The sequence below is a fragment of the Pteropus alecto genome, unplaced genomic scaffold (assembly GCF_000325575.1).
Source record: "Pteropus alecto unplaced genomic scaffold, ASM32557v1 scaffold7, whole genome shotgun sequence".
Lineage (NCBI taxonomy): Eukaryota > Metazoa > Chordata > Mammalia > Chiroptera > Pteropodidae > Pteropus > Pteropus alecto.
The window spans coordinates 33,604,961-33,614,561 of NW_006494614.1; the positions used below are offsets into that span (position 1 = coordinate 33,604,961).

Sequence of the window (9,601 nt, forward strand, 5' to 3'; positions counted from 1 at the left end):
GTATTAGGAAAAATTCTTAAAGGTATGACAGCAGAACTGAATCCTAAAGGATAAGACAGGGCCAGCCAGGGAACGTGGAGTGGAGAGCCTCGCCCGGGGCTGCAGGCCACTTGCCTCTGCCCTCCATGGTCTCTGGGAGGGACCGTGAGGCTCATCTGTTTCTCCCCAGCCTGAGCCGCCTAGGCCTGATCTTGCTGCTGCTGCAGTACTCGACCGAGTTCCTCTTTCATATGGCCCGGCTCTTCTACTTTGCGGATGGAGAACAACGGAAGCTGTAAGTGGTAGAGCGGGGCTGGCTGGCCCGATGTGGGGAGCTGGGGTGGCGGGGAGGAGGCAGGAGCCTCCCCTGAGACCTGGCTGGTGGGAGGGCCCTTCCTTGGGTGTCAGCTGCCCCTTTATCTGTAGGCAGTGCCCCAAAGTTCTTTTTTTTCTGGGGCATTTTATTTTAGATACCTCATCCCTCCAGCACCCTATTCAGCCACACTTGAACCTTCTTCCCACTTTGGGTCGCTTCTCAAGTGAGTGAAGGTTCCCTCACTGACCCTAAAGGCTAATGTCCCTTTTTCACCTCCATGAGCAGATTTAACGCCTGGGCTGCTGTGTTTGGGGTCACCCGCCTCTTCATCCTCACTCTCGCCGTGCTGGCCATCGGCTTTGGACTTGCTCGCATGGAAAACCAGGCCTTTGACCCTGAGAAAGGGAACTTCAATACCTTACTTTGCAGGTGAGTTGGGCAGAAGCCTGTGGCAATAAACTCGGGCTCCCTGAGAGCTGCCAAGAGCCTCCTGAACTTGGCATAACTTCCACAGAAGATCAGGAGGCAGCAGACCCTTTAGTCTCCCACACATTGGTATTGAATTGGAAATCTCTGGACATTAGTCCTGAGGAGAGAAGAGCTGTCAGACTTCTGCTTCCATCAAAACCATTTTCACTTCCCAGCCCTGGCCCGCTCAGACTAGTCAGGGCCTCAGCCCACATGGGAATCCCTTACCCCGAGCACTTCATGGTGCACAGTAGGTTTCACATCCAGCTTCTCAGTGATTGTTACAGCTGAACTTGAACTCTTTGTGTCTGTGTTTTCAATAGCTTGGCTAGTGGCCTCCCGTAGCAGCAAGGAAGCCATTGTGTTTCCATGAGACCTTTAGGCCAGAGAGGGTTCTCATTTGTCCAGGGTTACTCAGATTTAAGTGGCTTGCAAATGAGAAGCCACTCTAGAATGATTTCTGCTATATCATAAAGCAAGTCACTTGAATTCTTCCAATATATATGGAGCTGACATGAGCTGTGGTCTGTGTTATGGGTACAAAAGGGACAGGCCATGGGTCCCAGCCAGGCATGGGGGCATCATGATTATGGAGCTTGAAAGGCATCTGTCATTCCCTCTTTCTTGGTCTTTCTAGCCTCTGTCCATCTGTCACCGCCCCTGTACTAGAGCACAGACTGGCACTGAGTGAACCCCGTGCTCTTCCAGGGTGGGGTGTGCGGGGGCCGAGTGTGACTGGCCATGGGAATGGCAGGGTTTCTGACCTGTTTCCTCCCCTGCGCTGGACTGTGGCCTGAGCCCCCTCTGAGCCCCCTGCTCTGCGCCTCTGCAGGCTCTGCGTGCTGCTGCTGGTGTGTGCTGCCCAGGCTTGGCTCATGTGGCGCTTCATCCACTCCCAGCTGCGGCACTGGCGGGAATACTGGAACGAGCAGAGTGCCAAGCGGAGAGTCCCAGCTGCCCCCAGACTACCAGCCAGGCTCATCAAGAGGGAATCTGGTGAGTGCCAAGGCCCGCGGGCAGGCAGCGGGGAATTCTGTCTTGGGCAAGAAGGAGCCAGGGCCCGGCTCCTTGGGCTCTACCCAGACCTGTCTTGCGGCTCTCCGTCTGTACTCCTTCCCCTGGGCCCGGGGCTCCTCAACTCCTGCCAGGACCTGACTGGCACGTGGCTGGGTGTGGGCCAGGGACGGGCCGTGGGTGGGGCTGGTCCTGACTAGGCCAGGAGCCCTTCTGGCAGTGGTGGGGCAGGGCAGTGGCTGGGCAGGGAACTCTGGCAGGAAGCGTGTCCTCAGGATGGCTTCTGGACCCCAGCCAAATTCTGTGCCTGTTCTCTAGGCTGCACGGCCACTCTGTCCTCACCTGCCCTCTGCTCTATATCGTAGTCCGCCCCCGCCTCCCAGGCTGCTGGCTCCTCTTCTGTCTCCAGGAATGACTCAAGATGGCACAGTGCTAGGTGGGCGGCGGGGGTGGGACACTCACTTCTCCTTTGCCCTCTCCCACATTTCACTAACCACCCACCCCTCCAGGTCCCAGGGCACTGCCAGCCCCGCACTTTCTGTCCAGCCTGGGGCTTGTCTATACCAGGATCTATTTTCTGACTCTCCTGCCTTTCTCCAGGTGTGGCCTGCTTGGCAAGGGCTCATGTGTATTAGAACCAGACACGTGCGCCGCAGGGTGTGATGATGAGCCACGCCTGGCTTGGGTGGGTATGGGGTGTGAGGCTGCGGCCAGATGTGCCTCTTTAATTTGGAGCAAGCACGTGTTTTTGACAACAATAAAACGATTTTTTTTAGTGCCAAGGGAGTGTCAGGCATGTGGGTAAGGCCTTGTCCCTACAGACTGCCCACGTCCTCCCTTCTGTCCTCAACTTCCCAGGAGTTGTTGCTGAAGTGTGTGGCTACCCTTCAGGGGGCCCGAGTGCAACAGAAGACACCGACAGCAGCTAAGTGGTTTCAGTAAGGGTCTGGCCCCCAGCCTCAGGCCTGGGGCGGGCAGGCCTCTGCCTGTTTCTGAGTTACTCTGTGTCATCCCAGCTCCCTCCTGCTTAAGGATCTTCAGCGATCAACTATCTCAAACAGAGCCACTGGCAGCAAGAGCCTGGGGAAAGCAGGAGCCCTCGGGGGCAGTCCGCTGGTTTTCGTTTGCTGTGGGAGGCTACAGCCCGGGGTCCCCTCAGTTCAATCTTGTGTGTAGCAGCTGGGCTGCCTGGGCCCTCAAACCCTTCCTTCTCCTGCTCTGGTACCAGCAAAAACATCATGTTTGTCTCCCTTCCCTTTCTAGGTTACCATGAAAATGGAGTGGTGAAAGCAGAGAATGGAACCTCCCCACGGACTAAGAAACTCAAGTCTCCTTAAGGCCAAAATGCTGAGAACAGGAATCTTCTTGTGGGGGCCGAGCAGGGCAGTGGGAGCCTCCATCACTGCCTCCCCCTTCCTGCTCGTGATGCTCCATCTCAGACAGCAGGAACCTGTCTTTAAACGGGGCTTTTCCTTTCTTCTTGGCTTTCTCTTTATTTTTCCATAAAGCATTCTCAATAAAACCAAAAATCTTCCTCTTTCTCTCCCTCAAGCCATCTCATGTCCTCACCTCTGTCCTGTGTTGGGTTTTCTAGAAGCCCAGGTTCTGGTTATCTTTCTGCTTGTCTCTTCTTCCTCTTCCTTCACGGCTGCTTTTTTCTATTTTTTACTTCTTTTACCGTATTGTGCAATTTTTCTGTCTTGATTTTTACAATGAGAGGGAGCTAAGATTGCAGTCCTGGCATCCAACACCCAGCATCAGTCCCCAGGACCTGTTAAAGTCCAGAAGCCCCGTGCCAAGGAGCTTCCGCCTGGGGCCAATAGCAGGCTCCCCGGTGGCCCCCGTGTGGATGAGCAAGAAGAGGAGAGACCTACCCCCTCGGATCATCATCTCCTAGGTGCTGATTAACTGACGAGATGTATGATTCCAGTTCTGCATGACTGTCTCGAGGCCCAGCTGCGCCACTGCTTGTTGTAGATGCCAAGGCGTTTGGCTTTGGGACCTGATGGCTCGGTCCAGAAGGACGGTGTTAACTGTGTTGGGTCCCATGACTCAAGACAGTTTGCCAGCGGCTGGTCTGGGACTGGAAACCAGCCTGCCCTTGCTCTGCCGTGGAAGTGCTGAAGGGAGGACAAGGCTTCCCACTCTAGAGCAAGAGCAAAATGTACTGAGCAGCAGGCTTCAGGAGAGGTAAGGGCGGCGGAAATGATGGAGTCGACCCAGGCCTCTCTTCAGCAGCCCCAGCTGCACTTCCTTTTTCAACCATTCACCAGCATTCAAAACCAAATCCGACCGCAGTTAACAGCCCAGCGGGCACTTGCTGGTCTGAAGTGCAGACCCAGGCAGCCCTGCGAGGGGCCAGCCTGCTGCCTGACTTCATCTCTAGCTGTAGTCACACCAAGCCCCCGCTGGCCCCTGGGGCCCCAGGGGCCCCAGGGAGGGTCACCTGGGCCACTCACCCTCGAGCTTTTCTTGTTGAGTGTTCTTTGGAATTGTCATTGTCATCTGCTGATGTTTGTTGAGTGCACCTACAACATTTTAGACAGTGCGAACCCAGGGCTGGCTGTTTAGACAAGCAGCACAGCTGTGCCGACGAGAGGCTTTCTGTCCTGTCCCTCATGTAGCCTTTCCTCTCCTCTCCCCGCAAAGACAAGGCCTCCCCGTCCTGATGGGGCCTTGTGAGGATTCCAGAGAAGAGTTAGGCTTTCAGAGGTCCTGAGAACCCCTGAACTCTGTGCTGCAGCGATGGGAGCAGTTCTTGGTGGGCATAGGAACGTCAATGTCATTTGATGTGCTGCTGTTCCGTTTTCTGACATCACAGTAGAAGCCAAACTTTGGCTTATTATCCAAAAAGGGGGGGTGAGTCTTTTCATCAAGGCAACTTCCCTTTCTCCATGTCACTTGTATCAGAAACCAATTTAAATTTTCTAGAGACCGAGGGATTTGTTTCCTATCACCACTGTAGACCTTCATCTCTGTTCTGGATAAGGTGGCTGAAATGGGAGGAACTACCCTTGGCTGCTTCTGATTCCCCTTAGGAAGTGGGACAGTGTTATTGAAAATAGGCGTTTCTCCCATCTTCTGACACTTCTGTGGGCTGCAAAGCAAACCTTGGTAAAAGGGTAGCTTGGCATCAACCCGACAGACCTGATGTGGAAACCCTTAGCCATTTCAGTCTGACAGCCCTGCCATGGCTGTAGTTGGGTTTGGCTCCCTACCTGGCCTGGTGACTGCTAATGGCAGGGCTGTTCAGCCAGCAGCCTCCTATACCTGCCCCATCGGCACAGCCACCACCCTGGTTTTCTCTGGGCCATGTCCTGGGTGTGTTCTTACGCCCTGCAAGAGGCTGCTTCCCCAGGTGAGCCCCGTTAAACTGTGGCATCATGCCTTCAGCAAATACATGCGGTGCGCTGCTGGCTGGGGAGGTGCTGAGCAGCAGCTCACATCCTGCCATCAAGCAGCCTCCATGTGCGTAGGTGTTTAGGTGTTCATTACCAGAGACCACACAGTTTCGTGTTCCCTAAGTCTCCTGTAGGCTCCAGCGTTGTGGTATAGTGTGCCTCAGAGGTGGTACTGCCAACCCAGGTTCTGTTTCCTAAAGAACAGCATTTGTTTAGTGACGGGAGTTAGATCTTTGTTGCTCTGTAGAACTCCCTGAGACCGTGAGTAAGGCTAACGTCTCACCAGCTGGGCTTCAGGAATGATAGGGGAAGGGGATGAGAGGGTAATTGTAGGATGCTCTATCACCCCACTGGCATCCGTGGCACATTTCTTTTAGAGCAGAGCCAAGTCTTTGGCAGGTTGGCTCAAAAACTGTGTTGCCAGGGGCCGAAATAACTCAATTCCACTTCATCCTGTGAGCTTGTTTGGGCTGGCGTGTCCTGATTTGGCCACTTTGTCTATTTTCTTCAGTTTTAAACGCTCTCTCCTGTTCCCAACATGCCAAGCCATCTGCGAAGGCCCTGTCAGACACCTCCAAGTTGAGAGGCCAGCCCAGCACCACCCACAGAGCAGGAGAACACATGCTAATCTACCTCAGCAACCGCTGCCTCTCTCAACATCTTAACTGGCACCAGTGTGTTGGGGGGAGGCAAGCAGATGGCAGTGGCAGGAGAGGGAGAAGGAGGCCCTATTGGCGGGACGGGAGCATCCTATGCTTCCGATTCCCCTTCGAGGTTCAGTGATGGGAAGGTCATTCTTACCATCCAGGCTCTGAGAGCTACACCATTAATAAATTACATGTGTTCCTTATGAAGGTAGGAGAAGGTTCTGGGGGTGGGGGGGGCAGGCTGAGCCAGAAGGAGAGCTGCTTTTCTCCCATTGTAGTCAATTCAGTTGGTTTTTCCTAGGCCTGAGAGAAAAACATAACTCCCCTGCCTAAGGGCCTCAGTGTCACAAGCAGATAGATGTCCATTCCTGATCTTCACAGGCTTCCATTTGCTCATGGAGTCTACAGAAGGCTTTTGAATTAGGACAACTGAGTGGTCTGTCTTCCCTCCTGCTGCCTTCCCAGCTCACAGCCCTGTTTGTCAGGAGGGACTTGGGGCGCAGCTGAAGAATTGAGTCATTGCCAGATCACTTGAAACCTAAATAGAATCCTTCTCCAGCCCATGGTTAGCCCAGTGAGGAAGCCTCTACTAACTTTTCACTCTTTACTCCGGTTCTCACATAAATATTAATTCTTCTTCCCAAAAGGCTGAAAAAGACCCCCCTCACCCCCTCAGCTGCCTCATGTCCCCTCACTCATTCTTTTTCTGGAGGTCTCAGAAAAGCATTGAGACTTTGAGACCTTCTGGCTCTATGCGGCCTCTTGTGCTCGGCAGCCCATGTGTTTGTCCCAAGCAGATCCTATTCTTGTTGAGTAAGAAGTGCCTTACTTGCCGTGTGGTCTTCCGGCCTTCACTTGTACTGTGTGGCCAGCCCCCCAGCTGCCAGGGCTCTAGGGTTGTCTGTCATGTGCAGCCGAGAACACTGGACCCCGGCACAGTTACATGTAAAAGAGACACGGATTGTGACAGTTTTGCCTCATTTGTCTCACCCTCCCACCTCCCAATTGTTAGGGTCTGTGGTGTGTTCTATTTTATTTCTGATTTCTCTCATGTCAGTTTTCTGGCCCACCTGTGTGGCTGCAGAAGACTGTGAGGGCCCAATGCAGGCACCTGTGCCTCATATATCTATTAGGGTAAGCTTAGAGGCCTCCAGGAGCACTAAGCCCCGCCGCCGTGCCTCTGGCCCAAACATTCTGAGACCTGCTCTTCCAGGCCCCCCACCCAGATTCTTAAAAAAAGGTACCCTTGCTATACCTCTTCTGATCTGTTTTGCTTCCCATTCAACCCAAAGTTTATATTATAAACGTGTTCATTTCCCAGTCACAAGTGTTAACTCATACCTGTTTGACAGTGAGTCTCATTCAGCTGTTGCAGAACTTCTTGGAACTCCTAATTCAGTGTTACCTTGTGTTAGCAGCAGCTCCCCTCTCCCCTGCCTCTTGCCTGCCTGCCTTTTCCTTGCTCTTCCGGGTTGTGCAATAACCCTCCCAGCCAGTGGTCTTTCCACAGGCCTTGCTGTCCCTTCTAATGCCCTAGGAAGAGGAGGCAACGGACCCATGGGAGGGGCGGTCGTCATCCCCTACAGAAGAAATGTTAGCCACTTTCCCTTTGTTGCTGTCATTCTAGTGATCCTGGGTGGGTTTCTGTGGCACTCTAGTAGAACATTGTAGCATCATCTTAGAAGTCCATATATTTTTTAAAAATCTTTTGAAAAGGAAAAAAAAAAAACTATCCTCATGATGGGGCATTAATAAGTCAGTGTCTGGGAATGAGATTTGTGACACCCGAGGCATCACCATCACTCTGCCTAAAAGCATTCTAGTTTCCTATTCACGTGGAGAGGAAGGAGTTTTCTGAGTATCAGCCACGTGCGGACAGCCTTATTCGTCTGATAGGATCTGGCTGTGATTATAAGTACCACCATGTCCTTGGGTACAGAGTCAAGTGTTTATGTGATGAGACTATAAACCTCATTTTTCAGTTCCTCTAACAAACATCTGAAGGATGAGCTGAGGCTGCTGGTGCCCTGAGCAACTCATAATGCAAATGTGGACAAAAGGTGTCTTTTTGTTTTTCTACTTTAGCCTGTTCATGTTATGGACCAAATTTCAACAAGGAACTCAAGGAAATTTGTACCTGCCGTATTTATGGTCATGTAAAAGTTTTTGTTGTTTTTTTTTTTTTTTTGGGGGGGGGGCTTTTTACTTTCAGTGAACTTTTTTGAAAATCCTTTTCCACTGTTTCTGTCTGGTTTGAAAACAAATTACAGTTTTGTATGGATTTTTTAAATGTACATTTTGAAATAAATGATCAGCGCATATTTTTGAAATAACTGAATAAAAGGCATAGAATTATCAGTTTAATTGTCTCTAGTATAATTCCTTATGTTCCTTTATCTGGATGTTTCTCAGTGAACTTTTTTGAAAATCCTTTTCCACTGTTTCTGTCTGGTTTGAAAACAAATTACAGTTTTGTATGGATTTTTTAAATGTACATTTTGAAATAAATGATCAGCAAATATTTTTGAAATAACTGAATAAAAGGCATAGAATTATCAGTTTAATTGTCTCTAGTATAATTCCTTATGTTCCTTTATCTGGATGTTTCCTTGAAAAATGAGTTGCATCAATTTTAGCCTAATTTCTAATAGTTTTCACAATATTAGTAATTTCTTATATATCTTTTGAGACATGTTTGTCAACTGTGCTCATGTGAATTAGGGATTTAGAATTAAGGAAGGAGAAAGAATAGTGAATGCTGGGTAGTAACAAGCATTTTTATTTGAGATTGTAACAGTAAAAGAATAAAAGTAGGAGTTTTCTTGACATAGGGTTTGTGGGTAGCAAGCTCCACAAGGAAGCACACTATGCCTAATGCCTACCATAGTAAAAATCCTTTGGCTAGGAGAAGATGGGATTCAGTTTGTGTGTAACAGCCACCAAATATTAGTGTTGGTACTGAATAGATGACCAAGTATTATTAATAACAGTGGGCTGATGTCAGGTAGATGGCCTTTTGCCTGCTGTTTTCTCTGTGTTTTCCATAACCATCTTTGGCGAGAGCCCAGATGAGTGTAATTACTCATACGCGGGTGCGAGCAAAACATTCAGGAGTCACTGACCCAAGTGACTTGATTCTTTGGCAACAACATTTAGAGACGTCTTCTCTACCAGTTGGTCCCAAATACCCTCAAACTCTGTAGATAGGAGTTTGATACACCCTACTTAAATGGTATTTTCAAGGCCCCCTGGTGGTACAGATAGAGCACGGACCTAGGGCCTGTGTAGTGATAATTCACGGCCAATCTTCACTCAAAGGCATATTTTACTACCCCTGAATCCATAAGCTACCCTAAACCATCTTATACACATCCTTAGATCTGATAGCCACAGCTACTAGTGTGCCTGTGTTACAAACAGTAACAGATGGCACTAATTCTTTCTGTCTCAGATCCCTGATGGCTCAATGAAAGGGTGGTTATTTCTTCTTCCCATAATATTGCTTGCTGCAGGCTGACTCTTCCATTACCTGAGCCAGGAATCCAGATGCATGCCAGGTATGACTGTGGCAAAAGGTAGCATAAGTGACATCTAATGGTTGAACTTCTATTCAGGATCTCAATAGGAAAACTAATCTGCTCTGACTTGCGTGGACCCTACACCCAACTGCCTTGTATAAACTAGCAGAGGTAAGCACTGAACACGGACATCACAGAAATGACCTGCTGGCTCTGGTCTTCTGTGAGGTAGCTTTTATACCTTGTGTTGGTGTTAGC

General features: G+C 50.2%; 1 protein-coding gene across 1 annotated transcript in view; it reads left to right on the forward strand.

Annotated features, from left to right (window-relative positions):
- The window catches only part of TRAM2 (translocation associated membrane protein 2), a 69,371-nt gene extending 61,753 nt beyond the window's left edge, over positions 1-7,618 (forward strand). The window contains exons 9-11 of the mRNA XM_006926440.2: positions 581-724; positions 1,596-1,759; positions 3,041-7,618. Coding sequence (XP_006926502.1) covers positions 581-724; positions 1,596-1,759; positions 3,041-3,114 — 382 coding nt within the window. The 3' untranslated portion in view covers positions 3,115-7,618. The remainder of the gene's footprint in view (positions 1-580; positions 725-1,595; positions 1,760-3,040) is intronic.
- The last annotated feature ends 1,983 nt before the right edge of the window (positions 7,619-9,601 follow it).